We start from the raw sequence: 27,098 nt of genomic DNA, 5'->3' as shown, positions 1-27,098 counted from the left end.
GTTTTGGTGTATAAATGTATTATGAAATTTCATAAAATGCGACATTACTTTTGGGAAAAAGTGTATATTCTCGCAGTAATTAAAGCACTTATTTATTGTTCGTATTTTGCTGGTGGCACTCCCATATCGGGAGGTACCATGGCACCCTTTTCGCTTATTGTATCTACTGTATCAGTGTCGTAATTGGGCTGTGGAATCAAGTGCGGCCACTCGACAAACTGGTCTCCATGGCGCAAAGCGAACCGGACACCTGAAATTAGAACGGAAAGCCAGAATGCTAGAAGAAGAAGGTAGGATAGCCACGAGCTAACGCCCGAGTAGTTAGGACGGACCAAATTAAGCAAAAGCATGAACAAGGCAAAAACAAGAATGGAGGGGACCTAAAAGGATACTGATCAATTAATCTGATAACGTACATTATTGTTGCCAAGGACTTACCACTCGAACGCGTAGCGGTTTAACTGTAGTGAAAGGACTGGCTTCAGCGACTTTGGGAGATGGAACTTGATAGTTGCCCAAAAACAACTCAAACGCGTCTTGACGCTGGCCATCTTTAAAGTTGTTCTTGACATAACGAGTCAACGAATTGGTCAGATCCTGCAAAGCACCGGCTTTGGTGCGCTGACCGGTTCGTGTAAAGTCGGTTTTGAGAGCACCTGTACCGCTATACATGGTACTGACAGCATCTGCATTGTCAGCCCATACTAGAGTAGATGCAATGTAAGCTCGGTTTTGATTAAAAAATTAATAGCAATGTATACTTACCATTGCGGTAAATATCCATAAATTGTGTTTGAGACTCGATGCTTTCATCAGTAGTTAGGATCTCGATTTGACGCAGCTGCTGTGTCAAAACCCAACGAGCGAGTGTTCCCTGGACAACGTTGGTGCGATCCAAGCAATCCATGCAGTTTGTGCGTACGACGCCAGATTGCGTCTTACGAATGGTTCCTAATCCTTCCGATGAAGCATCGTAGTAGAAATAGCCCTGCTTGACAAGTTGTTCTTGCAGTTGGTCTACCAAAAGCTGAATTCTATCCCATCGCATTCTCTTGCACTCGCTGTGGAAATCAAAATGTGTGTAGTAGAGACGTGGATCGTTCAGCTGCTCCACTGTGCGAGCATATGCCTGACCCATTGGCAATTCGTATCCCTTCTTGTTCACCAGGTTGACGAGAATCTGTGGACCATAGATACGGATTTGTTCGTCGAAATGTTTGCGAGCCGCAGCAAGCTATAGTTTTACGCTTGAGAATCTAAATCTACCAGGTGCGCCTCCTTTGCCATTTTACGTACACTCTTTCGGCTTTCTCCAATCCAGAGGCGAGGTGTGTATTTAAGGTTGATGATTTGTGCCCAGAATACGGGAATGGAACCGCGGGTCTGAACAAAGGACAGCTGCTTTTGACCGGTTGTCACTTGCTTAGCTTGAGGTCCATCGTACAAGACAATCTGCTCCGTTTCAACATAGTTTGACACGTGCCCTTCTTCGTTGATACCGCGAGAGAAGAAGCGAGTGCCTGGGCGGAAGCGACTGCGACGCGTGATCAATGTGAAGCAGAATGTCTTGCCATTCATCTGTACATTATGGATAGAGACGACTAGATAAGATCCAATCATTAAGATAACTACTTTCTAGGTATTGATTTCCTCTGCAGTTACTTACATCCTTGCACGACTGGGAGAATGAAATCAGATATCTAACATGTCATGTAAGCGAACCATGCAATTGGAAATATTGTAATATAGGAACCTACCTCAGGAGTACTGGACGCAGCGTCAATGAGTTTGCTGCTCGCGTGTCGGTTCCAAAAGAACCTGTCGTCAGCCTAGATGCAGAAGTATCTCAATGTAAGTTTCCAGCATGCAACTTGCTCCAATATCCTTAAAACTCTTACACGCTGCCACAATGGCTGAGCGTTCGGTTGCTGTTCGCTTTGTCGCTGCAAGCTCTGGGTCAAGTCGTAGGAATATGAAAAGTAGAATCCGCCCGATTTCAAGTGGTTCTCCAATAAGTCTACGTATGCATGTTCATCTTTTTGCTAGGAAAAGTTTTAGCTTCCTGGATTATTGCTCTACTTTAAGTTTCCAGTACCTGTTCCGGTGATAGTCCTTTCAGGTTTCTAGGGAGAGGCAATATCTGGAAAGAAGATACGCGATAGACGTCTTGCCCGCGGATCGATCCAACGGAGGCACGGTCCGTAACGACGATCATGTAGTCGCCTTTTATCCAGTATTAATTGGATGTTCAAGCGCAAATATAGCGTACAAGGATAGAATACCTGCTTGCAATCGAATGAAACCCATTATACCACAAATGGTCTGGGCACTTTCTTGCTCAGAGATGGGTGGGGTTGCATTATCTGAAAGCAGAATGTTGGTCACGACAACTGCTATGAAATATAGCCATCCTCAATATTATTATTATTATTATTACCAGCTAGCTTCAAAGAACCGGTCTCCCGGTCAACGACGAGACTGGACCCAGACCCGGGCTCGACAACATAGCTGCTTCCAGTGATGTACCTGCCAAGCACACTCCGTTCAGAGCACTCATTTCAGGCGTGCGTTTGGTAAACTTACAATCGCAGCTTCTGGTGCATTGTGCCAAGGTATAGCTAAGAACTGCGAGAAATGTCGAGGATGAACAAGACCCCACTAAAGCTATTGAAGGAAAGGGCCCTTAAACATGGTTTTATCATTTTTCACGCGCCATTCTTTGTTAACACTCCGATTAAAGACACGTGTGCCTGCTCAACATAATACGAAAGATGCTTGATTGGTATGTAGATGTTGAAACGAAAAATGAATGTAAGGATGAGATATGTACATGTCAGGTACTGCTTTGACTAGAATCGATAACTAGATGTGATGGGATAGGATATCGGAATTGATATCAGTTCGCTGAACTGAGATTGATGCCATGGCTTCTAATTGTCCTGCGTGCCCCAATCGTCCATATTCTCAATCACAGTGACCGTTGTCAGGGCAGTGGCGGATTTAAACTTTTTGACTGATGGACCCGACTTCTTACTATCATCCTGGTCTTCCTTTGTACCATCCGAAACATTGTTACTGTCATCTCCTGAGTCATCATCTTCGCTTTCATCTGTAATACAAACCAAAATAATCAGCAATGCCATCATCATACAAGTTTACATAGGGATACTTTACGTTGATACATGGCCTTCATTTGAGCCATTCTCTCTTCGATCTCTCGTTTCCGTTCAGCACGTATTTCCGCACGCTCCTTAATCCTCTCTTGCCGTAACCGTTCCTCCTTTTTCTTTTGCGCTTCCTTTTTTCTGGCTTGCTTTCGTTTATGGAAACCTGTCAGATAGTCCCTAGCGAGATTGTTAGAGGCGGTGCAGCGATCGATCAGTTGGCTGGATCAAAAGTACCTTCTAGCATCGGGATTATACTCGACAAACTCGACAGTCTGCTGTTTCCGTTTTCTTTTCTTCGCATATGCTTTGGATCCAGCTGTCAAAAGATCGCTGTTCTTGATTTTAGTTTCCTTGGGCATAGGTGAGCGGAAAAATTAGGTGGGGGTCTGAACCGCTTGAAGCTGCTTTCGTTCTTGCCTATGCAGTAACGTGCAAGCCACTCTCCGCCAACCTTACATTCTCTAACCCCAATGGTACTCTACTTTCAAAGCAATGGTAAGCATTGCTGCATTCTACCGTCTGTTTGCTAGGGAAGAACCTGTAAACCAAAAACGCGATAGTTGTTGATCCTCCCATTACAATTTATATGGGCAAGGACAAGTTTGAAAGTAAGGCACACGCCCCGATACGCATGTTTGTCTTGAACAGACTTTCACTAAACGTAGGCTATTTGTCTTAGACGAAGACCTTATAAAGTATGGATTCCCAGAAGACATTTGGTACGTATTTAATGACTGCAAAAATGTACTAAATATATAAGGTGTACTTAAATATGCAATCAGGGTACGTGAATTTAGACGAGGCGACGGTTGATGCAGTATCTCGTAACATTACACATCAGTTCCACGTTGATAAAATGTCGAGTGCCCACGTATATGTTCGTCTTCAGCCTGGACAGACGTGGGATGATATACCATCTCAAGTGATCGAGGATTGCGCGCAGCTAGTCAAAGCAAACAGCATTGAAGGTAGCCCGGGCGTGTTTCATGCATTCTTTGGCCTGCAACAATTAACGCTCTTGGGGATTTTGCTAGGCAACAAAAAGAACAACGTCACCGTGATTTACACGCCGTGGGATAATCTGAAAAAGACGCCCGGTATGGAGACGGGCCAAGTAACTTTCCACAATCACAAAAAGGTAACGTAACAAAAGGCGAGTTCTAGACCGTAAAACCTGAAACTCCAAACGGTGATGGTTTAGGTCCGGCGTGTCCATGTGGAAAAGCGTATCAACGAAATTGTCAACAGACTAAACAAAACGAAGGAAGAACGTCAGGTCGATCTTATGCAGGAGAAGATTCAGCGTGAAAAGCTAGATCGCAAGGCGATCCGGGCGCAAGAGCAAGCCGCGGTAAGAACCGATAATCTTAAATCGTCGTGCCCGTCCGAGGAAATCTTTATTTGATAACAATGATCTTCTTTCGTTGTAGAAAGAGGAGGCACTCCGCAAAGCAGCCGAGAAACGGAAGGCTGAGAAGGAAATCCAGAATATGTTTGATGAAAGCAGAATGCGAAGCAATTGGCGAGAAAAGGAGGTCGAGGATATCAACGCTGCAGAGGAAGATTTCATGTGAACGAGCACATAAAGCAACAGGAATAAAAATCATCGAGCTTTGCAGTAGAAGAAATCGCGAGAGAATGTATGCAGTGCTTCTGCTTCTTGGAGATTCGGAATACAGAAAATCACGTTTTTACCTTTACATTAAATTGCGCCGAAAATATATGAAACAGCTTAGGAGTCTATACAGATGCATGGACACCTCGTTAACTGAATGAGAATTGCAGCTGGCAGGTGGATCTAGCACCTTCGAAATTGCATTGAAGTGATCGCATTCACGCTAAATGTTTGTTTGTCTGGTCACCGGTTCGACGAATTCTGTCAGGGATATGTCGTGATTGCGAGCAGTGATAACGAACTATACGATAAGATCTGTTTATTCTAGACCAACAAGCAAAAAATCAATCAATCGCCAAGACTACCATGGGCCTATGTGGGCTGAGGTATGTGTTTATGCATATGAAAAAAGTCAAAAAGGAACACTAATTAGCGTATATCGCCGCTCTAACCAAAGATTGGGGAGAAGCACTCAGGGGGAGGATGTGTCACCGATAGAGCGCGCTAAAATTTTAGGCTCTCGTTGATGGTCTGAGCGCTTTTCATTTTTCGCCGTCGTTGCCAAGACTACCATACCCTCGTTATTCCCCTGTTGCAACTGATAAGCGAAGGAGTTAAAGTTGGCAATATTTCCGAGAGGAGAGGAAAGGGGAAGGAGTCGCGACCTTTATTTTTTCAGCTTGAGGTCATTCGGACCGTGGAAAAGAAAAAGCACGTTTGCAGGACGATCGCGGGCGATTCGCAGACAAACAAGGATGTCTGTGCTTTTTTTGGGAGCGGTCGATCTGACAGTCTGGATTGCTTCGGACTTGATCAAGAAAGACGATTCGCTCCACATGTTTGATGTCCGTCAAGATTTTTGCCTTTTTCATGCAGCGGTCTTTCATCTTTTTCTGATTTTTTTCTTTCGAACATATAAAAGCTTCCAGGGCAAAAGGCTATACCTCATCCAAATCCGTTCTCTTTTTCTGCAAAAGCCTTTATACGTTATATGCTCGTGGCACCTGCTGTCGTCGACGAACGTCGTGTTAGCCGTAAACTCACAATCAACCTCGACCAGAACATTATGAACGTTCGACCCATCGTCAAGGGTACCTTGCTTTTTCTTTCTAGAACACTTTGTTCAATTGACTCACAAAACTTCTTTGTTTTCTACATAGGCGCCATCAAGGAAGCCGCTTATACCCTCACGGATGCCTACGCCGGCGACGCCGTCCTGCGCTGGTGTGCTCGTGGTCTCGAGCAGCAGAAGCAAGCCGAGTTCCTCTATACCCTTTTCAAGAACATGATCAATTCAGCATCTCTGCAGAGCCGAGACTTTGCTATGCAAGTGGACGGTTGCAAAGGAGTATTGGTCTGGACTACTCAGTCGCAAGGATGCCCGTGGCCTTATGTTCTCAATACCAAGAAACTCGCAAGCTTCATCGGATGGACATCTGCCTTGCGTGCTGTTCTCAAGATCCAGCCTGCCTGTGACAAGATGCGCCGCAAGGTCATGGCCCCTTATCCACATTTCATCACCATTGGATACATTGGTGTCTTGCCGCACGAGCAGCGCAAAGGTCTCGGAAGTGCGCTTTTGCAGCATGTCATTGATAAGGCTGATCAGGGCAACCAGCCGGTCTGCGTGCAAGTCAATGACGACAAGGCTCTCAAGTTCTTTGCAAAGTTTGGATTCAATGTCGAAGCTGAAGCCAAGCTGAATGGCTCTACTGAACCTCCTGTCTATCTCATGGTTCGCCACCCTGTTGCCCTCGATGGCGACACGACCCCCAGACCCATCCGTATTCGTCCGGGCCGTCAAAATTCTGACTATTAGGTCTCTCCAAAAGTTTTGCTTGTTGTATTTCTCTTCCATCCACTTTATGTACATAGCAATCGTCCTTTTTTGTCACATATATACATACATCTAATTCAATGCATTCTGTCATTCTCATACACGACATTAAAACGTATTCTTACATTACATTCACCAAGCTAATTTACTGTCTTTATTATCCATTGGACAGGGTTCTCCTGAGGCTTTGACAGGACATGCGTTCAAAGTGGCAATTCCTCCGCCTGATCTACCTCCTTTTTCTAATGCAAATTCCCAGTAGTGGAGCGTGCATACAATGATCGGACCGATCTCTGGAGGATATTCGTCTTCGGCTACTTCGCCCAGATATGAGAGATCGGCGCCCGCGTGAGGACAGTATCGGTCTGTCGTGTATTGCTTCCCGGTCGATAACGTAATTAATAACCGCTCATCGTCTTCAGGGTCTACTTCGATTTTCGGTTCTCCACGGCTCTCTTCCGTTTCCTTTGTCGTGTCTTCTTGTTGTTGCTCATTTTTTTTACTGTCGGTTTCGCTTCCATTGACATCGGCTTGCTGCTGATTATCGGCCGTTCCTGAAACTGTTGCTCCGGAGATCCGAGGATTGCCGCTGATCGTTTGCTCGGATTCCGAATTGCTGGAGACTGCTTCTTGTTGCTTGGTAGGAATAAGAGTGCTTGGTGGTTCGGGAGCGGCTATAGACTTATTTGGAATTGGCTCGCCGTTAGCCTTTCTATACTTGATCGTGGGCACAAACATGCGGTAGCAACCTTTGCTGATATCAGCATTATTCACTGATGCACGGCCAACTCAGCAACTCCGTTGGTGCCTTAAATCGATTGATAATCTTTTTCACAGGAGATGGGCATGACTTGCGTTTTAGACTTGACGTATACATGTATAACATATAGTATTAAAAAGATCAATAAAACTACAAGCTCTGATAGACAATAGCTGTCAGCATCTATATCGTGCGTGATGTTTGCATGGCATTTACTATCAATAAATTATACGCTCCTTCTCAACGGTACATTTCTGACTGGTCAATGGCCTACCGTGTGATAGTAAATTATTTTTATTATATACAATTACAAGATTGCCTGGCTTGGGATGCGCTGAAAAGCGCGGAACGACGAGTGCGGTCTTTCGCAGTTCCAGCGACCATATGATAGATATCTATTCTCTGCAAGAACAGATGCAAGCTCACATGAAGGGAAACGCGATGAGCCAAATTCAGTTGCATTTTACTCACTAAGAATGATCGAAGTACTGACATAGCCACGGGCAAGTCGATGGTGAATACTGCATAGCACGCTTTCATTCTAAAATGGCAGAGCACGCCTGTACAATTTACATATTTTGCCACGAACTTAAGATTCAGCTTCGTGTATTTTACACCGCCTCAATCGGATTGTTGGTTAGCGAATTATACCAAGCCAAACTATATTTCCCAACCTTTTCCTTGATACATAAGTAAAAACAGGCAATCAATTGCGTCTATGATGGATTGCAAGCTTTTTCAATGCACGATGTGTCTAAAACTCGAAAAGATGTACATTTGACATGAGACGCTATGCTTCAAAAGGTATCGCATGCGCCACTGCTCAGATGTATCACATTTGCGGTTTGAGGGACAGGCGGGCGGTTGCGGGAAAAGACAGCGAGAGAGAGAGCTTGGTCGGGTTTAAAGGGCAGGCAACGTTTCTCGTTCTTCCATCAGCCCCAAACCACCCCACCTACAATGGCACAACCACGATTGATGGGCGAGCTGGCCGTTGTGGCCCTGGAAGCAGTAAGTAGTCTCTGTCGACAATCGTCCACTTGAGATTTTAAACTAATCGCTGCTTAAAGGAAAACTTGCCCAAGGTAACTGCCAGCTTGACTCGTTCCTATATTACTTTTGGTTTATAACTTAAATAGATCCCGGGCAGCTTGAGGCCCTTTGCCGTCTTTAGAGTCGCAGGCGTCGCAAAACGGACCAAGGCTGATTACCAAGGCAACTGCAATCCCCACTGGGACGATCAGGTACTACTTGCAAGTCGTCGTCTATGCATGCCAAGGTTTGGGTCACTTATTGTGGACTAGGTCAATATGCCTATCCCACACGGGCACAATAACATGAAGGTGCAAATTTTAACAGAGGATCCCAAGAAGGGAGATCTTTTGGTATGCGAGGGAAACGTTGATCTGAGCAAAGTCCTGAAGGAAGGAGAGCACGATGGTAGGATACCATTTATCTTTCCAGTCGTACATGCAATGGGTTATCTAATGCTCAATCGTAGATTGGATCCCTCTGACACACCACGGGAAAGAGGCAGGTGATATTTATCTCGAACTTACGTTCTACTCTGCAGTAAGATCAAGCCTTAGGGTTATCAGTAAAGAGCCTGTAATAAAATGGAACTCTACGTGTTTAGAATCCTCCTCCTCGACGACAGCCTACTCGCTTGATGCATCCTCGTCCTCCCATGGGCAGAGGAGCGTCGTTTCCTCGGCCGGCTATGCCAAATCAGTTCGCGCCAAGGCCAAGACCGCCCATGCAGACTGCTCCACAACCACCAGTACCTGCTGTTTCCGGGAATCATGCTCCTCGGCCCCCACCAGTACAAACGTCGTATCCTCCCATGCAAACTATGCCCCCGGCAGGCGCGGCTCCTCTTCATCATATGACGAGCGCTCCACATCCTGTTGCCCCAGCTCCTGCTCCTGCCGGTGCACCTCCAGCATCGCCAGCTGTCTCTGTAGGATCGACGTGGCGTACATCGAGCGCCGGGAGACCATCGTATCCACCACCAGGTAGTCACTCAGCAGGTCCTCCTCCTGGTCCTCCCAGCGGTGGAGCCATGTATCCCCCAGGCAACCCTCCACCTCCACCACACTCCCAAGGTGGCTACCCGCCCGGTGGAGCTCCTTCACCACACACTGCACCGACAACATCGCCTCACGCTAGTGCCCCTCTGCTATCCGCACCTTTCAGACCCGGTCCACCTCCTCTTGGACCACCGAGCTACGGTGGATATCCATCTCCACAGCAGCAGCAGCAGCAGTATCCCGGAAAGCCATTACCGAGCATACCAACAGATCCATACGGACATGGTCAACCACATCCTCAACCTTACCCGCCACCTCAGCAGCATTATCCTCCTGCTCAGGGCGGTTATCCTCCTGCTCCTCCTTCACATCCTCATCCTCATCATCCCCCTCCACCGCCTCAAGGCATGCCTCAACCGCAACCACATCAGCAACATCAAGGGTACCCGCCGCAATCTGGATATCCTCCATACTAGTTCCATTATGTTTCAATGCACGATCCGTTGTTTGGGTTTATTATTTTGTTTTCTTTTAGACACTATTGTATCGATTCAATAAGGTTTTTCACGTTGCATGTTCTGTAAAATTCATTTCAATCGATTGAGCAATGAACATATTTCCGTTGCTGTAACGGTAATAATAATAACAGCACTGTTGAGAATCAAACATTTCGTTATTGGTTATCAGAACTCAAAACGACAACACTTGACTTTTGGCAGTCTGGTCTGGCATGACGCCTTCTCCTCCTCCTACACCTCCGTGGTTACCTAGTCATGACTCTGCATTTACGTCCAAGGCCTTGTATTTCGCGAGCGGCCTGGCTGCCGTCTTGATGCTGTACTCGCTGTACTCGCACTTGGAAACATTCAATGAGCTTTCAAATCAGCAGCTTGATCGTAAAAAGCGCGACGTCATTCGGCAGGAAGCGAATCAGAGAGTTGAGGACTGTATGTAAGGCTGGTTATCTTACGCAAAAGCGCATGCGAGTCTCACGCCAACTACGTGCATAAATATTACAGCTATTCCATTGAAATCGCTGGCGTACTTGACGCAGTCGACTAATGTGAATGTCCAAAGCAGGTACTTGTAATAAACAACGTGAGGCGTACTCAATACTCAAATAATAATAAAAATAAACAGTGCTGTGAAAATCGTCCTTGATAGAGCCATGTCTGGTAAGAAAAACTGTGCTAAAATTTATCTTGGTGGCACTTTCTTATGCACATTGTTGTTAGCACAATGTCTCTCGGCGATTATTGACGCTTGCAAAAACGATAAGCCGATGGAGTCTAGGATAAAAGGGATCTCTACTCTGCAGATGCTTACAAGGCGAGGTAAGCAATAAGTGCATTAATGGAAACTGTTAAAGGGGTAAGCTTAAACTGATAATTTTATTAGAAAACAACAGAGCTGCGCTGTTAGCTGCAGGCGCTCTCCAAGTCCTCGTGGATACCTTGAAATGCACAGACAATGCTATGCCCGAGACGACTCAGCGATACGCTGCCGTAGCTATATGCGATCTCATTCAAGGGAGCGGTAAATATATGGACAGATTCGAGTGCGCATCACATGTGCGAATATTGACATCTTGCTAAAACAGACATGGGAAAACATCATGTCATCGGTTTGGGGATACTAGATGCGATAAAGCGCATATTAACCTCAGATCAAGTACGGAACAATGAGCTTAAATATTGGACGCTCATGGTCCTTTATCAAATATCACGATGCGGTACGTTCATATCGACTGATGTCTGGAACACAGACTTACACACATGTCAGACCCTTTTCCGAGAGTGTTAATTGAGGAAGGATTTGTGCGTATCTTGGCTGTGATGGCACGCATGACGTATGGCAACACAAATATGCCCAAGTTCTGCATCCAAAGTCTTGTCCGCATTGTTTCCAACGTCGATCCCATGGAGGCAAAAGCTATACTTTCGGAACTGCTCAGCTACAACGTCATTGAACTTATATCCATATGTTTAAGAGGAGGTATAGATTCATTGACTATTGATGGTTTCGAGATCTAAGTAACTGGGTTTTTGCAGAGGACTTGGAGTTGGTTTACTGGGCCGCTGGTCTCATGCACGAATTTGTCATGAAAGGTGAGCGCAAAAGCAAGACGTAAACTTTGAGGCCGGTCTTATTCATGTATATATCTCATTGCAATAGATGTCGCTACCTCGCAGTTTAGAGAGATAAAGAGTATCCACACTATCCTTTCAGGACTCTTGTCCACCGAAGAAGTTTACATCTCCAGAGTGGTCCTGAGAACTGTAAAGTTTTTGGCTTATGCTGACGGTAAGTTAAAAGGTTATTTAGCCACAGGAACTAGCACCAAATGCAAAGTCAAATAGGCAAGTTTCGGAAGGAGATGACCCAATCCGGTATGGTTAAAAAGATTATGAAATGCTTGACGCTTGACGACGATGATGTTCGCTATTGGAGCATCTTGTGTATCCACGCTGTTGCTGGTCATGGCAAGTGGGAAAAGTACCATAATTGCTGTTTCCTAATACTAACTCGCCTACATAGTCGAGTCACATCCGGATATAATCACTTCAAATGAATTCAACGTGTTGTTGGATATTACAGAATCTCGACGGGTCCACGTTGCCCTGTACATTTCGGATATGCTGTCATTGTTCTGCTGTCTCTGTATGTCTTAATATGTCTTTATATGCTGAAAATTACCATGTACTAATCTCTTCTTTCTAGCGGTCAATCACGAATTATTGGCTGCACATAGAGATCAACTGATATCAACCTTGAATGAGTTGATGGATTGCGATGAGATCGATGTACAATACAACGCTGTCGGTGCTGTCTTCAACCTAATGGCCATGCGAGGTACATAGGCAACATGTTGACAAGGAATGAATGCGGGCATAATTTACTAATTCAACTTCTTATCTAGATGATTTTGCTGAAAAGGTCCGCGATCAATGCCTGGATACCCTTGTCAGCATGTGCGTTTCTTCAACTCACGAACGCCTTCAACTCTCGAGTTCAAAGTCGCTTCTCACAATGGCCATCCGATGCACGTATTCAAATAAGGATACCGAGAGACTTTGCTAACTACCAGTTATAGATCGAATCATCATTACGAGAGTCACACTCCAAGTCATTGAGCCGCTCATTAATATCTGTGTTGGCATTTCGCACCATATAATACCCGTTATCATGATGCAATCCTTATTATTCGCCATTCGGCATCAGGGCGACGAGCATGAGCTCGCTCAACAACAACAACAGCATCCTAAATCCTACAGACACAGGCGACGGTTCGGTATTGCCAATAGCTTAAAAATGAGCAGTCTCTCGTCTGAAGACACAGATTCAGACGAGTCCGACTCGCAGAAAAGAAACCATCATTTTTTGAAATTCGAGCTCCCATTGAGATCTCGACTGCAGTTTGTGGGTGCGCTGAGCGCTCTGCGTATTTTGCTAGAGAACGAGGAACTGTTTGGAGATGTCATAGCCGGCAATGTTATCGGACACCTTTTAGCAGACGTGGAGAGGATGAAACGAGAGCTGGATGAGCAAGAAGAAGCGGTTACAACGACGACAGGGATGAAAAAAAGGACATCCAAGCTGCGCGATATGGATGAATCCAAACCGTCGTCCACAAATATGGAGGAGCTGCCTGGTATAGTCTGCCGATTTGCCGAGACTTTATTCATGCTATCGCTGTATCCTGTGCTTGATCGATGGGCCGCAAGAAAAGTGGAAAGCATCAACCTGGATGAATTGGACGAACAGGCCGCCGCCGAGACGTATCGCGAATTTGTAACGTGGCTGCGTACTGCAACTAGGATTATAACTGCTGGAGAAAATGGCCGTGAAAATAATGAACTATCTCAAAGACAACAACAGCAGCAATGGCAGCGTCGGCATCAGCGACCTGAGGCAGAAGGTGGAGAATATGTACCTTGGGAAGTAGGCGTTGAAGACGATGAAGACAGCGAATTTGGCATTGAAAATCGTATGTGCGACGACGAGGACGACGAGGAGATAGAAGAAGCGTTTGTCTCCACCAGGAACGTCGAATCCGCTGCCGAGAGGATGGGTGAAACTAGAAGACGAGGTGAAGAGCACGATTCGGCGACAGTTGAAGAGAGTATCACCGTTGGCCGTTGCGCGCACCAAGCCAAATTGTACTCTGGACTAGCAAGTCGTTCATTGCTTGTTTTACGTTCTCTTGTCCGACATGGTAAATACAAACTAGTATTCCAAAAAGTTTGTATGGAAAAAGGTTAATTCGCTTTTTAGCTTCAATCCGACGGTATTTGATGACAGAACTTCATTTTGTCGAATCCATCTTTTATCTGTACCAGCATTATCGTCCCTTAGCCGAGCATGTACTGACATGTATAGGCACAATGATCTGTGCAGGTAAATATTTTATACGCGCACTGCTACCGACGTAATGCTAATATATGGGTGTAGAATCAAGTTTCAGAATGCCGGACGGTCCTCTGCAGCTAATGTCAGTGTGTATCTGGAAAAGTGCGCAGCTGCCAATGCTCCAAAAACGATCATTTCATTTTTACTCACGTCTAATTCTGAACTACGTGAGTCGGTGTATCAGCAATTCCCTGGAAACCAGCAATGATCCGCACTTTGTCGAGATTGACGTACGACGACGTACAAAATATAGTCTGCTGAACCACGAGACACGGCTGGAAGCTCGAAATGATTCCTGGACGTTTGAGAGCGTGCGTGCAACACACAGCACGCCCACCGTGGGTTCAACATTTTGGAACCGGCACAAAAATCATAAATATGCGTACGAAGTTGTGCTTGTGACGGATGGATTGATGCAAATAGGTTGGGCGACCGATGAGTTATACGTGGATGCCGAAGCCGGCAGAGGTGTCGGTGACGACGAACATTCGTACGGATACGACGGCCACCGCGTCAAAAAATGGCACGGTAGAAATGACAATCGACGACAAACGTATGGTAGCTGCTGGGCGGTCGGCGATACACTGACGTGCGCCATCGATCTCGATAAGCAGCAGATCCGATACTATCAAAACGGACAGGATCTCGGTGTCGCGTTTGAGGACGTAGCAACCGACAAGGCATGGTATCCTACCGTGTCGTTGTCGACAGGTCAAGAATGCAAGTTCAGATTTGGAGGTCCACTAGATCGATTAAAATACTTGCCTGAAGGATATCGGCCCATGAGTTGCCTCGTAGTAGATGCGTCCAACCAAGCAGACAACACGGCGACGACGTCTCCGTTATCGCCGTCGGAAATAAGCAGCACTAACAGCAACGACGACCTGGGCAGTCTGACGGATGCTATGGAACGGATGCGTGTCACTTCTCCAGATTACGATCAACAGCAGCAGCAGTCTTCATTTTTCGCTTCTTCACCTTTGGCTCTTCTTCCAAGTCGGCCGGCCCAAGCCGAAGATTACAGTATTCTTCCATCTCTCTACTTTGAAGCAGTTTTAGCGTTCCATGACAAGCAAGATAGGTTCGTACCTTATTGCTGCTCAAAAAGTAACAATGGATTGATATTGATTTCTTGCACAGAGATGTCATTCTTGGACTGCAGAGCATAGGTGATGGATACCCAGTTCGTTTAGAATACAAGCACACGATCAGAAAAGCCTTCATTGTATATGGAGAATTAGCCAGGACAGACATGTTCCCGTTAAGTTTGACAGATGGCGATATACTTGGCATCACATTTGTCAAAGAGAACAATACCGTGGCAATAACAACGAATGGCACTATGCTCGGCAAGTATCTTTTCTTTTTCCTCTCTGCTGCGTGGATTATCCAAAGAAATAACACATTGCCTCCTTTCTAGTGGTCGCATACTTGACAGATGACGCCTTTCGACCGTACTCGCCCTTCAGATCAGGAAATTTCAAGACGATCATCAATTACGGCAGCGAGCTGTTCCGGTGGCAGCGGGCAAATAGCATGCCATCAAAAGAGAAAATGACCGCATACCTGCATCACTTGATACAAGAAGATTACAGTGGATAATATGAATCTTTTATTCCTTCATTGATTATTTATCATCATCGTTCATATATTTGTTGGGGCGTATACAAGAAAAGAAAAATTCGGGTTTTTTCTGGTATTTCTTGGTGCGAGAGAGAGAATGGAGTTAGATGCTAGGGTATCAAGTGGAAAAATAATACAGATATATAACTTGGAACCATCGAGTAAGAGAAAAAAAAAAGAAAAAATAAAGCCGTTAAAAAATCAAAAAAAGGAAAAAAAGATAAAGAAGGTAGAGAGAGATAGAGATAGAGAGCACAAGTCAAGAAATTGAGCGAGAAACCATAGATTACAGAATGACTGGAAGCAAAAGGGACAGGAGAAGAATATCTGTATACAGACATGTTAAATGAACGGCTGGGGTTGGGCGAGAAGAAGAATAAAAGTCAAGGTGCATTTAGTTGCTGCCGCTTTCGGTCGAATCGCGACACATGGGTGGAGGAGGATTTGCCATGAGTTCACGGTACTTGTTGGTCTTTATAAACTTTGGTACCGAGTCTTGAGCCATGATCCTGCAGATATGCTCATTGACGCGGTCGTAGAGCTTGAGCAGAGTACGCAGACACTCGGTAGTATTACCAGTGAGCACGATGGTGATTTGCTGTGGTTGCTGGTACGTGCTGGTCATGAACGGGACGCTTCCAATTTGAGCCTGGCCATCCACGTCGCGGATCTCAAAGACGCTGGTGACATAGGAAATGATTTCGTGCCGCAGCGAGTGATCAATGTTGACTTCTGACTTTGCGCCAGGAGCGAGGTACGTGTCGTAGATAACAAACGCGTCCTTCAATAGTTCCTTGGGGGGCGCCGAACCTTTGCGACACTTCTTTCTGAGCGTGTGATAATCCACCCAGATATTGACATTTTCTTCACAGAACTGCGACTTCATAAAGTCTCTGAAATACATGCGTACCAGTGGATCTTCAAGGATCTGTCTCAACTTGGCCCAGTGCGAGTGCGGATCCAGCTGCTGGTTTCCATCAAGCGGCGCAGAAGTGATAAAGTCCGTAGTGTCCTGGGCAGCGAACGCGGATGCGAATACCATGCTGGAAGGCCGCGAGGGAGAAGAAGAGGAGGAGGATGAGCTGACAATGGTAGCCGATGTTTTTTGTTGACCGTCCTCGGACTCGTGACGTTTCATCTTTATCGTTGTCTTCTCTTCCTCAGCTTCGCCGCCAGTAGACTGACCAGGGGAACGCATTTGAAGCAGCTTCTCGGTAACCTCGTCCAGGTTATCCTTGGGTTTGACTGCTTTCATGTCAGCAGACTGTTCCCCGGAAAAGCTATATTCCAAATGCTCGTTACCGTTAAAGTTTGTAACAGTGACATTATCGCTATCTGTCGCGATTTGCTGCGTGGAAGAAGTAGAATCGGAAGAAACGGAGGAGGCCTCGGTCGAGGCGGATGACATGGACGCGGCAGAGGACTGGACGGAGACCTTGTTGGCTTTTGCAGGCGCACTCTGGATGGTAGGTGGAGGTGTATCTCCGCTTTTCAGGCGAGCAGCGAGTGCCTTTTGCTTCTTGATGATGTATTCATGGTCTTCCAGCTGAGAGTGGCTAGCTGACTTTCTAGGTTTATCCCATCCGAGTACTTGGCGCCCGCGGAGTGTTACATGGTACAGAGTGTTCCGTGTCATCTTGAATATGACGGAATCATCGCGCTTGTTGTTTTCACTATCGGATTTGTCGAGCACTTGGCTGATCCATCCGTACAAGACAAACTCGGCTGCAACCATTTCTGCCTCTTCTCGAGTGACCACGGTCGTGTACTCGCTAATCCATTCAAATGCCTGGTAACCGTAAAAAGCATATTGATATTCCTCCAGATTCTCCTTATCGATTCCTATCAGGCTTTTAAATTATCGTCCGGCTCTCTCTACTAGGCACACAAATTTTACAAGTGCAGAAATAGCTCTGCCTACCTCCAGCATCATCCGCCAGGAGCGACTCCAAGGGTAAGTAAGCCATCAAGGTCTAGATCGGAAATTGTGAACATGAGTAACGAAGGAAAAAACAAATAACACGTAGGAGCAAAATAGCCCCTTAAAATTGTAACTTTATCGGTTCTACCTTGAAAGCCACTGTCATGTTGGGCCGCGCAAAGGCCAACTTGTCGTCGTGCTCAGGGAGTCGCTCGAGGACGACAACGTCAAAAGAATCGATTTTTGCCAAAGCCGAGTGCAAGGATTCAATCGAGACCTGGGCGCGTTTGCCGAAATTCTGCAAAGCAAACTTGCCTTTGGGAGTCAAAACCCAAATAGCCTTGTCCTTCATGACACGGTTTGTCGGATCGACTGCATTTTCGATCAACCTCGAGGTTGCAAAAAACTGAGACAGCGTCCTGGCCATATTGGGCGACATGCTAAAAGTCGTGGTCGTACGAGTGGCAATCAGCCGCGACGGGTTGGCTGGGTCCGGCGTTTTCATTACATGGGTGAACTGGAGGTGTCCAAGCACATCAATGACCTCAGCAAACACAAAACTGCCCGGGATGGTTCGGAACCGATATCTGTGGTCCCTCAGGCCATGCTGTATCACAAGCGCTGCAAACAGATCGTGAAGGTCCTATCGTTTGATATTATTATTAATCCAACCCGTCCTTGCTTCTTGTTAAATGAAACCCGCGTGTTCCGCTCCGTTAGAAAAAAAATTCCTTGTGGTACCTGACAGTAGGGTCGACCTGTGCTTGTGACGCGCATCATCGTAGTGTATGTTGATAAAGAACCTGCGTTGTTTGGCATGTTTGCGACGACAACGACGACGATGGTAAGCTTTATTCAGATATGTGTATGGCCAATTGCGTTGCAGACAAGAGAATATTTAAAGGTGGAAACCAAGAGGGAGACAGATAGATCGTATGAAGAAAGAACAGGAAGAGAGTGAAACCGTCGTTCTCGATGAAGCTTCTCCGAACGCTTTAGTCCTGTTTGTATATAGAATTGAGAAAAAAGGGGGTGTTTTCGAAAAGACTGGAGGAAAAGAGGAACTGAAGAGAAAAAGGAAAACGATGGGCTTCTGATTATCCCAATTATTATAGTCGCAGCGCTTCGGCAACAATCTCGAAAAAGCCCACGTAAGGTCGTACCTTGATTCCACTTTATTGGCTGTCAACTTCACGCCCAGGTTCCCATAACTTGCGAAACTCTATTTTTTATATATTTTTTTTTCTTGCTTTCTTTTACAGAACATCCCGTCCGTTCAAGGTTGCCATTATTAATACCAGCAGCATACAGCCAGCTCTAGCTCCCCTCCCCTCCCCTCCCCTCCCCTCCCCTCCCCTCGTGTCGCCCGATCCGCTTCTCTCTTGCAACCTCGCTTTACAACGCTACTATTTAAAACTCTTGTGTTCCTGCATCGCTGCAATGAGGGTGGTGTCTCGTGTGTCCTAGTTGTACGACCCAAGCGGGGGATACGGCTTCTAAACGTCCATTATTTGGGATCTACGAAATCTCGATAAGTCAATCGGGTTCTATGTTTGCAGACAACATGATCGCTTACCGCTATTTTCCACTAGTCCTTTTAGAATCAACATCCGCTTCTCTTTTAGTCCAAATTGTACAACCTTCTATTCCAACCCTCGCTGTTGGTAACATTCTTCTCAATTCCCTGAACTTGTGCGATCGCTCCAACGTCTGTGCACGTTTCCCGATTACCCTTCACAGCATCCTCACCCGAGCCATCCCCATTCCCTTCCGATTTGATTTACTTGCAGAATACATTGTACTTTATCTTTATTGCCATCGAATATTTTACACAGCTAGTTTGTCTATTTCTTCTTGCCCTCCTTCTTCTTGATCGTCTCGTCGTTGATGAAGATACCCTTCTGGTTGTAAGGTTCAGGTTTTCTCCATTGCTGGATCTTGGCAGCAAACTGTTTCACTTGCTGCAAGTCCGTTCCTTGAAGCACCAGTCTGTTTGGTTGGGGGATCGTACAAGTGACTCCAGCGGGAACATCGAGGTTGATCGGGTGCGAGTAACCAATTTTTAGCGACAGGGTGCGTTCGTTGTTCTCGAGCGTACCACGGAAACCGACACCGACAAGCCGCAATACAACACGGTAACCTTCCGATACACCCACAATCGCATTGTTGATGAGCGCCCGCGTCGTTCCCCACATTGCACGCTGGTGCTTCTCGTTCGGATCTTGTATGGATAGCTGCAACAGGTTCTGTGAACTGGCCTCGTCCACCTCTTTTTGTATGTTAATGAATGGCTTTATTGGCAGCACGTGCTGACCGAGAGGTCCCTTGATAGTGAGCGTGGTATTGTTGTATTCCGAAGGAATCCGGGGCTGCGTTATAGGTGTCAGGTCATGCTCGATCGTCACTTCATTTGAGTACGAAATGGGTTTCCGTCCAATGTGTGATGCTACAGCAGCGCTGCTGTGAATTTGACGTAATAGTTGCTGACGAATAACTCCAGTCTGTCGTAACAACAGAGACATTGTGTTCTAGCTTTGTTCAATGTGTCGATTTCGAATTGACGGCGACGACGAGACACAGCCAAAAAGTCTGAAAACAAAAAATTGACTTTCTGTTTACCCCGTCGTCGGCGCACACACTCCGTCAGTTTGAAACTGCCAAAGGACAGAAAAATGTCGATTCTTCCCTGCTAGATTAATTAAAATGCAGTGAGAGCTAATAATTTCTCTGGTCATATATCTAGGACCTAAATCAAGGTTGATTCTGGCTTTTCACCAATGGAGACAGGATCCATCTGTCGCCACAGTTGCGGATAATGTGGCAGATCTAGGCACGCACATCTTTGATCCGTAGAACTTTGAGACATTGATAAGGAAATTATCCCTTTGATTGTAACACTACCGTGGGGTCCTTCCTCTTCCATTTGCCTTATCGTTATTACTGTTTCCAACTCAACTCTGGCGCGTAGGGATACTTATTATGTTCGTTCTTGCAACAACACAGCCCTGTCAAAATCCACTGACTCTATTACTACCTTGATCTCTGCTACAAACTCCTTATTAATTAATTCTTTTTCGATATACAGTATGTAGCCTTTGAGCCACTTTTCGTCTTTACGTTCCGAAGTTGAGCGTCCATTCAACAGGTGCTCTTTATGGTTTTGTTTTCGCTAATTTTCTTTATGAACTTCATTGTTCTTTCCAGATCGACGAAGGCAATTATTCCATCGTATATGAAATGTTATTGTCCCTTAGTATTCTGTGGCATTGGATAGAAACAGCAGCTGTCCAATGATAGGGATGTTTCGCTCATTTACGACTCATCCGTATCGATCAAGCCCACAAAGTTGCGCTTTCAGTGTAGGTATACTCTCACGCATGCGTTGTTGACATTCTCGTTAGTCGGACAAGTCTCTGGAATAGCGTCGGAAGCAAGGAAAATTGGCATGCGATTAATTTCCAGTAGTTGTAAAAGCCTTCATCCTTTCCCCCATCTGCGTGAGCATTTTAAAAATAGCAGAGATGTATTGCAATACATAATCAAAACCATACAAAAATAATGGATCTATCCATTCTATAGACAAATCGCAACTGCGTCGTATAAATGGATGGGAAGGAGGGGTTGGGTCCGCACAGCTGTTAAAAAGAGTTGCTGACTTTCAACTTTGAAAAGAGGGCGGTGGTGAGCACTGAAGCTCGTTACACTTTCTTTCTTCCTTTTTTCACTTTCGAGTCAAGCTTTCGGCTTCTTCAACCTTTTCTTCTTTACTCTTCAGAGGTATGCTAATATTTCAGGTTTTACAAGTAATGTGGTGGAGAATGAGGGAAGGATCGAAGTAATGACGGCGGGAATGTCAAAATCTTTGTCGTTGTCAATCCAATTTCATTTCTCGTTTTACATGGAGGATCCAAGCCTTGGACGTACGACTAATACTTTTCACCGTAGGGATTAAATATTTCTTTCAAAAAAACCAAAGCGACACAACTGTACATTTGTTTATCGCTTGACCAGTTACTCTAGTCTCAGCTTGGCTTCCATTTCCAGATTCGCCAAGAAGTTCTCTTAAAACGCAAACTTTGACTGGAGGCAAGAGGTACACTTGAAATAGACAATGTTTGATGTAGTCTATATTTTTAACAGCTTGGCATGGTCAGCAATTTGACAACGACGAAGAAGACGAAGCATAGTTTCATGGCACAGTCACCGCAGCAAGCTAATTACGCGGCAGAACTTGCACCCGTTTCCCCCACTCCACAGCAACCTGATCAAAACGAGCATAACCAAAGAGTGAACCAAATCCACCAAGTACACGAATCCACGTCAGAATTACCGCAACCAAACAGCTTACCATTGGATGATTCTGAGGCCGAAACCGAAATCATTGAAGATGCAAAGAAATCCGGCGAGACAGACGAGGAAGATGAGGAAGATAGATACTGGAACAAGTTCCAAAAATCAAGACGACATCGCAGCCTCGTGGAATCTTCTGTAAATGATCTTCCTTCATCCGCAACCGTCTCAAGACGCAACTCATTCGACGCCGAGATGAAAATTTTGAGCGATGCATCTGATGACGATGACGTCCCTCGGAGAATGGCCAGAAAAAGAAAGCAACAAAATGATCACGATGCAGACAACAACAAGGTATCCAACGCCGCAAAGGAACCAAAGGTGGAGAAACGTCGACGAGGTCGTCCGAGAAAAGATTCTGCGGGTTCCTCTGTCTCCGAAACGCATGCAACTGCAACAGACAAGGGGAGACCCAAGGGTCGGACTCCATGTCAGGATCCAAATAAGCCTGACAAAGCCGGTCGAACCAAGCTCTTCACTTTCACAGGATCCGGCAATCTTGAAAAAGTCAAAGAGTTGATATCACGAGGCGCAGATGTTAACTTTCGAGACAACGCTGGTTGGACGCCGCTTCACGAAGCTTCTCTGAAAGGACAAGATGCTATTGCGAGCTACTTGGTGCAATGTGGCGCGGATGTAAATGCCAGAGGATTCGGAGACGATACACCTTTGCATGACGCAAGTTCAAACGGATACCCTCGATGTGTGCGCCTGCTTGTTGATGCCGGCGCAGACGTCTTTGCGTTAAATTCAGACAAACAGACTCCTCTGGACGTCTGTGACGATGAAGAAAGCTCCAAAATCCTAGAAGAGAAAATGATGCAGCTAAACCGACTTGTCGCTCAAGACGAAAGCGGAAGAACAATCTTGCATCGCGCTTGCGTGAATGGACATTACGAGGAAGCCGCAACCTTGCTGAAACAAGGTGCAAACGCAAATGCAAAGGATAACGAAGGATGGACGCCTCTCCACGAAGCTGTTCGGCATGGCGACTTGGAAATCGCCAAATTATTAATTCAACACAACGCTGATGTCAACTTTTCCGGATTAAGAGGCAGCACAGCACTTCACGAAGCATCCCTGCACAATCACATCAACATCGTCAAATTCTTGGTAGAGAACGGCGCTGATGTGGAAGCTTGCAACGACGATGGCAACACCGCGTATAATGTGACTACTTCGGCAGAAATTCGTCGCACATTAGCAGCCCGACTCGATGAATTGAAAAAGCAGAGAAACGCCAGCGACGCGATTGACGAAGTAACGTTCCTATCGCATGCTAAGCAACGAAAGCATCGAGGTATGGCTGCTACCAGCAATTCTTCTCGCACCTTATCTCGTGAAGAACGCAAAATCCAAGCCATCATGCGAACCTTCGAAGCAATGGAACAAAACAAGCGGGGAAGACGATCGCGTGCGCGTGCATATAGTACAACTGGAGACGACGAATACGATTACGATGCTGAAAATGCTTTCAAATCTGAGACGGGTGTACGACGGAAACGAAGGGCTACCCGAGGTCGACACAAGTCTTCATCTGTTGATGGCGATTCGTCCCGAGAACAATCCCTCGAGCCAGAAAATAAGCCCTCAACACCAAGGAAAGTTGATGTTTCAAAACTGGATCCTCACAAGAAAGATACAAGCGGTCGAACTCCAATATTCAAATGGGCTATCCGAGGCGACTTGAATGTGGTTGAGACGCTTATCAAAGCTGGTGCAGATCCAAACGCTCGTGATAATGCCGGCTGGACACCATTACATGAAGTGGCGCTCCGTGGACGCATTGAGGTTGCTCGTCTATTGCTGGAAAACGGCGCTGATCCCAATTCCAAAGGTGCTGATTACGACACTCCACTGCACGATGCCACCGAAAATGAGCACATCGAAGTCGTTGAAATCCTTTTAAAATTTGGAGCGAATCCTCGCCTTACAAATACCAAGGGCGTATCTTCAATAGACATTGCCAAAGAAAGCGAGAACCAGGCTCTGCTTGAGATGCTCGAAAAGGCTGCTGCCAATACTTCTCAGGATAAACGGCATGGGACATTCAACGATCAGGCCGACGAGAAAGGTTAGTATCTATGGCTTTAATTTTCATTTTGTTTCGCTTATATATATACTTAACGTTGCATTGTAGCGGAAACTCCTAGTCGGCAACCCAAGAGGAGACGTCTAGTTCTGGCGGCTGATCTTGAACCAAAGAAAGACAAGCAGGAAGAGATTAGTGAACCGGCTTTAAAGATGGAAAGAAAAGATGAATCAGTTGGCGCCTTTTCCAGCGTGGAGGATAAGAAAACGCATGCTCGAAAACTCTCAGGTCGATATTTGCCGAAAAAACAGCTATATGCGCTAGAACTGGTTGATATGCCACCAGACGGACCACATACGCCGATACCGACGCCTCCGCCGGAGCAATGGCATAAAGTCAAGGAAGAGAAAGAGTATGCGTCAGTTTCATCGATGTCTCTCTCGGAAGACAGGAAGTCTTCTCTATACACCGAGCGCTCACTCGCGGATGCTATGCGATATTTACCTCTTTACACCGTCCAGCTATTCGACGAAGGCAGCAAGACCAGTTCATTTTACGTTGTGGATCTCCAAGTCAGTATGCTCCTAGGTATGACGCGTGACGAGCTTCGACAAAAATACCCTCTTCTTCATCGCCGTGTCGTTTCCATGAAGGAGAAGGAGCGACTTTGGTCTCCTTTGTCCTCGATGTTGTGTCCACGCACCGACAAGAAGTTCCAGACTTTGGATGTCAAGGAAGCAGAGAAGCGACGGTTCACTCAAACGGCAATGTATTTCTTACTGTTGGAGGATGTTGTGTCTTTAATCAAGAGCGACTACAGCCATCTCAGCCAGAGTCTCATAACAATCACGCTTGACATTGGATACAAGGGTGAGAATAGCAGCGAACAGCCTTCTTCGTTGCCAGCACCCGCGGTGCCATCGACTCCAGCTCCTCTGCAGAGGCGTCCAGGTTACAGTCTTCCACCAAAATTTGCACTGAAACTTCAAAAATGTGGCAAGCTCAAGGATAACCCTCCTTACTGATACCCCATTCCATCGTACACGATTCGAAAACTGGAAAAGACAAGACATTTGTTTTTCCGTGACAACTTTGCAACAAGCTTCATTGTACAAAATTCAACAAAGCACATAATAAAAGTCAATAGCTCGACATGATTTTCAAAGGGGAAGATGCAAATCTTTTAGTAGTAACCCTGTCTTCTGTTTGCATTGCGATGTAGATTTTCTAGTTCGCTTTCAAGGGCCTTGATAGCTGCATGTTGGTCTTCCAAATCCTTGTTGAGTCTATCGCGCTCGGCAATAAGCTACACAAAGTAGTTAGAAGTTTATTGCTACCAAAAAGAGAACGAATGATATATATGGACGGCACCTGCTCCTCCCATTTGCGGAATCGCTGTTCTTCCTGCTTGACTTGCTCTGTGAATGCTTTTCGCAGTGCTTCTTCCTTCTCTCTGTGCCGTCTCCTGAGCGGTCGCTGAGGTTTCGGTTCTCCAAACTTGCGGTTTGCCATTTGTTGCTGTCTATAATTTTCATAATGTACTTCTTCAGTCGTCGAGATCAAGTCGAGCATGTGAGAGCGTATCAAGAGGTTTCGCAACTTCTTAAAGTCGCAATGCTGCTCGTTTTCGACCTCTGCGACGCCCCACGAATACGCGCGTCCAACGACTGTGCGGCCATCTGGCGTCTTTACAGATTGGGTGGAGCCGATGATAGCAAACGGCATGGCTGCCATGATATCCTTGTTGTGGTTCGTCACGGACTCGTCCTCGCTGTCTATCGGGCAGGAGTACACACGGATATGTTGTGCTTCAATCACTTCCAGAATCTATACCGGTTTGCGAGTTAGTTTTAAAGGCGCTCAAATAATGATGAAAGGTTTTAGATAAACTTGCTCGCTTTTTGAATGATTGGAGGTCCTTGGGTGTCAAAGTATCAGCTTTGGCAATAACGGGAATCAAGTTGACACGTGAACCCAAACGTTTCATGATTTCAATGTCCAATGGCTTCAAACTGCATATTTAAAATTATACAGGTTCAATGCATACATGGTACTGCGAAAGCCATTATTCACGATGATTTATTTACCTGTGGCCTGTTGGTCGGATAAAATATAAGCAAGCGTGTACTCGACGATCGACGATACCACGTCTGCTGGGTTGCTGTTCCTGCAACATGTAGGCTTCGTGCTGGTCGTCGATAAACTCGACAATGGGTGTCCAGCTGTCTGCATTGTTGACATAGTCTCCGAACCCGGGTGTATCAATAACGGTGAGATTCACCTTGAAGTTGTTTTCTTCCAGCTGAGCCTTTGTTAGCTCAATTTCGACAGTGCGGTCTCTATCTTGAGCGTGTCGATGTTCTAATTTGCGAGTGTCTTTGATGCTCGTCGTAAACAAGGTGTTGATGAATGTCGTCTTGCCTACACCGGATTCACCTATATATATGTAACGGTATAGAGTTAAGGAAGAAAGCTCCTCAATGCATTGAGAATGTGAGAAACTCTTTGGTGGGCAGGTAATTTATTCTTGGTTTCCAAGTAGGTACAAACTGTCAGTGGGGGAGGAGAGGGGGAGAAGGGATATCCATATACAGAACAGAAAGGGAAAAAAATAAAACGTACCACACACCATCAGGGTAAAGTTGGCACCTCGCTTGGCAACTATCTTGTGGCGTTGGTTTGGCAGATGCGCTACACCGATACCAGTCGGGGACATGAGTGACAAAGGTTGAAAGAATGCGGAAGAAGGACAAGGAAGAAAAGAGATAAAAAAAGGATATAGAGCACAACACAATGGCGCACAAAGAAGTACAACATGTCCAGGTTAGGGTTACACAAAGCTGTGTAGGTTTGTCGAAAAAAAAAGTATGATTCAGCTCCAAGAACTCGAGAGCAGATCCTTTTGCATGTAATCATCTGCAGAGACCTGCGAGAGGCCAAAGATACTGGACTTTCTTATGGGCTGGATATTCATTGGCTCTGGAGGGTGCAGTGGCTGCTGCTGTTGCGATTGTGTTTGGGGCTCTTTAATGGATATTGGTGTGGACATGGTCCTGCGCAACATACTGCCGCCGCTGCTGCCGCTGAAACTTGCGCTGCATTTCTTGGTATTATCTTTCTCGGTATGGTTTGCTGCAGAGTTATTGTTGTTGTTGTGATTTCGGATATTTCCAAAGATACGATTGAACATTTCCGTCACGGAACAAAAAAAGAAGGGAAAGAAAGAAGAAATGTCTTTGTTGCCAGAACAAATCTCTGCCCACCTCTTGTTAATTGTTTTGATCTGAAACAACTGAGACAAATTTGATTTCACCACCATTTTTGATGACAGTCAGGCGACCTTTCTTTCTCCA

At 45.8% G+C, this 27,098-nt stretch overlaps 13 protein-coding genes across 13 annotated transcripts; 6 read left to right on the top strand and 7 right to left on the bottom strand.

Annotated features, from left to right (window-relative positions):
- Nucleotides 1-92: 92 nt before the first annotated feature.
- VTP01DRAFT_9080 (uncharacterized protein) lies at nt 93-2,603 on the bottom strand (the record flags this gene model as incomplete). Its single annotated transcript, XM_069388273.1, has 11 exons — nt 93-380; nt 439-704; nt 766-1,234; nt 1,297-1,601; nt 1,667-1,700; nt 1,758-1,829; nt 1,899-2,042; nt 2,096-2,223; nt 2,283-2,363; nt 2,438-2,526; nt 2,584-2,603. 11 exons carry the CDS (start codon nt 2,601-2,603, stop codon nt 93-95), a joined length of 1,896 nt encoding a protein of 631 aa, XP_069240586.1.
- Nucleotides 2,604-2,930: 327 nt separating this feature from the next.
- VTP01DRAFT_9079 (uncharacterized protein) lies at nt 2,931-3,526 on the bottom strand (the record flags this gene model as incomplete). Its single annotated transcript, XM_069388271.1, has 3 exons — nt 2,931-3,109; nt 3,175-3,344; nt 3,402-3,526. 3 exons carry the CDS (start codon nt 3,524-3,526, stop codon nt 2,931-2,933), a joined length of 474 nt encoding a protein of 157 aa, XP_069240585.1.
- Nucleotides 3,527-3,637: 111 nt separating this feature from the next.
- VTP01DRAFT_9078 (uncharacterized protein) lies at nt 3,638-3,980 on the top strand (the record flags this gene model as incomplete). Its single annotated transcript, XM_069388270.1, has 4 exons — nt 3,638-3,662; nt 3,728-3,775; nt 3,847-3,886; nt 3,950-3,980. The coding sequence occupies 4 exons, from the start codon at nt 3,638-3,640 to the stop codon at nt 3,978-3,980; spliced, it is 144 nt and encodes a 47-aa protein (XP_069240584.1).
- A 43-nt stretch (nt 3,981-4,023) lies between these two features.
- Nucleotides 4,024-4,741, top strand: VTP01DRAFT_9077 (uncharacterized protein; the record flags this gene model as incomplete). The annotated part of the gene is made up of 4 exons (XM_069388269.1): nt 4,024-4,135; nt 4,202-4,305; nt 4,369-4,518; nt 4,598-4,741. 4 exons carry the CDS (start codon nt 4,024-4,026, stop codon nt 4,739-4,741), a joined length of 510 nt encoding a protein of 169 aa, XP_069240583.1.
- A 1,032-nt stretch (nt 4,742-5,773) lies between these two features.
- Nucleotides 5,774-6,601, top strand: VTP01DRAFT_9076 (uncharacterized protein; the record flags this gene model as incomplete). Its single annotated transcript, XM_069388268.1, has 2 exons — nt 5,774-5,873; nt 5,943-6,601. 2 exons carry the CDS (start codon nt 5,774-5,776, stop codon nt 6,599-6,601), a joined length of 759 nt encoding a protein of 252 aa, XP_069240582.1.
- Nucleotides 6,602-6,751: 150 nt separating this feature from the next.
- On the bottom strand, nt 6,752-7,357 carry VTP01DRAFT_9075 (uncharacterized protein; the record flags this gene model as incomplete). The annotated part of the gene is made up of 1 exon (XM_069388267.1): nt 6,752-7,357. The coding sequence occupies one exon, from the start codon at nt 7,355-7,357 to the stop codon at nt 6,752-6,754; it is 606 nt and encodes a 201-aa protein (XP_069240581.1).
- Nucleotides 7,358-8,339: 982 nt separating this feature from the next.
- VTP01DRAFT_9074 (uncharacterized protein) lies at nt 8,340-9,885 on the top strand (the record flags this gene model as incomplete). Its single annotated transcript, XM_069388266.1, has 6 exons — nt 8,340-8,390; nt 8,450-8,464; nt 8,519-8,623; nt 8,684-8,819; nt 8,881-8,951; nt 9,016-9,885. The coding sequence occupies 6 exons, from the start codon at nt 8,340-8,342 to the stop codon at nt 9,883-9,885; spliced, it is 1,248 nt and encodes a 415-aa protein (XP_069240580.1).
- Nucleotides 9,886-10,139: 254 nt separating this feature from the next.
- VTP01DRAFT_9073 (uncharacterized protein) lies at nt 10,140-15,421 on the top strand (the record flags this gene model as incomplete). Its single annotated transcript, XM_069388265.1, has 18 exons — nt 10,140-10,356; nt 10,429-10,489; nt 10,550-10,584; nt 10,645-10,743; nt 10,808-10,945; nt 11,010-11,141; nt 11,192-11,404; nt 11,461-11,517; nt 11,585-11,713; nt 11,770-11,892; nt 11,948-12,070; nt 12,131-12,262; nt 12,330-12,452; nt 12,504-13,625; nt 13,685-13,807; nt 13,862-14,900; nt 14,960-15,168; nt 15,240-15,421. 18 exons carry the CDS (start codon nt 10,140-10,142, stop codon nt 15,419-15,421), a joined length of 4,257 nt encoding a protein of 1,418 aa, XP_069240579.1.
- A 415-nt stretch (nt 15,422-15,836) lies between these two features.
- VTP01DRAFT_9072 (uncharacterized protein) lies at nt 15,837-18,182 on the bottom strand (the record flags this gene model as incomplete). The annotated part of the gene is made up of 4 exons (XM_069388264.1): nt 15,837-17,284; nt 17,364-17,415; nt 17,512-18,006; nt 18,105-18,182. The coding sequence occupies 4 exons, from the start codon at nt 18,180-18,182 to the stop codon at nt 15,837-15,839; spliced, it is 2,073 nt and encodes a 690-aa protein (XP_069240578.1).
- A 1,025-nt stretch (nt 18,183-19,207) lies between these two features.
- On the bottom strand, nt 19,208-19,885 carry VTP01DRAFT_9071 (mitochondrial 54S ribosomal protein uL6m; the record flags this gene model as incomplete). Its single annotated transcript, XM_069388263.1, has 1 exon — nt 19,208-19,885. The coding sequence occupies one exon, from the start codon at nt 19,883-19,885 to the stop codon at nt 19,208-19,210; it is 678 nt and encodes a 225-aa protein (XP_069240577.1).
- A 1,624-nt stretch (nt 19,886-21,509) lies between these two features.
- VTP01DRAFT_9070 (uncharacterized protein) lies at nt 21,510-24,770 on the top strand (the record flags this gene model as incomplete). Its single annotated transcript, XM_069388262.1, has 2 exons — nt 21,510-23,787; nt 23,854-24,770. 2 exons carry the CDS (start codon nt 21,510-21,512, stop codon nt 24,768-24,770), a joined length of 3,195 nt encoding a protein of 1,064 aa, XP_069240576.1.
- Nucleotides 24,771-24,928: 158 nt separating this feature from the next.
- VTP01DRAFT_9069 (uncharacterized protein) lies at nt 24,929-26,461 on the bottom strand (the record flags this gene model as incomplete). The annotated part of the gene is made up of 5 exons (XM_069388260.1): nt 24,929-25,051; nt 25,117-25,572; nt 25,640-25,757; nt 25,833-26,181; nt 26,368-26,461. The coding sequence occupies 5 exons, from the start codon at nt 26,459-26,461 to the stop codon at nt 24,929-24,931; spliced, it is 1,140 nt and encodes a 379-aa protein (XP_069240575.1).
- Nucleotides 26,462-26,617: 156 nt separating this feature from the next.
- Nucleotides 26,618-26,935, bottom strand: VTP01DRAFT_9068 (uncharacterized protein; the record flags this gene model as incomplete). The annotated part of the gene is made up of 1 exon (XM_069388259.1): nt 26,618-26,935. The coding sequence occupies one exon, from the start codon at nt 26,933-26,935 to the stop codon at nt 26,618-26,620; it is 318 nt and encodes a 105-aa protein (XP_069240574.1).
- Between the last annotated feature and the right edge of the window lie 163 nt (nt 26,936-27,098).

The sequence above is a fragment of the Rhizomucor pusillus genome (genome assembly GCF_041956525.1).
Source record: "Rhizomucor pusillus strain CBS 183.67 unplaced genomic scaffold VTP01scaffold_6, whole genome shotgun sequence".
Classification (NCBI taxonomy): Eukaryota; Fungi; Mucoromycota; class Mucoromycetes; order Mucorales; family Lichtheimiaceae; genus Rhizomucor; species Rhizomucor pusillus.
This window is presented reverse-complemented; position numbering and strand designations above follow the sequence as displayed.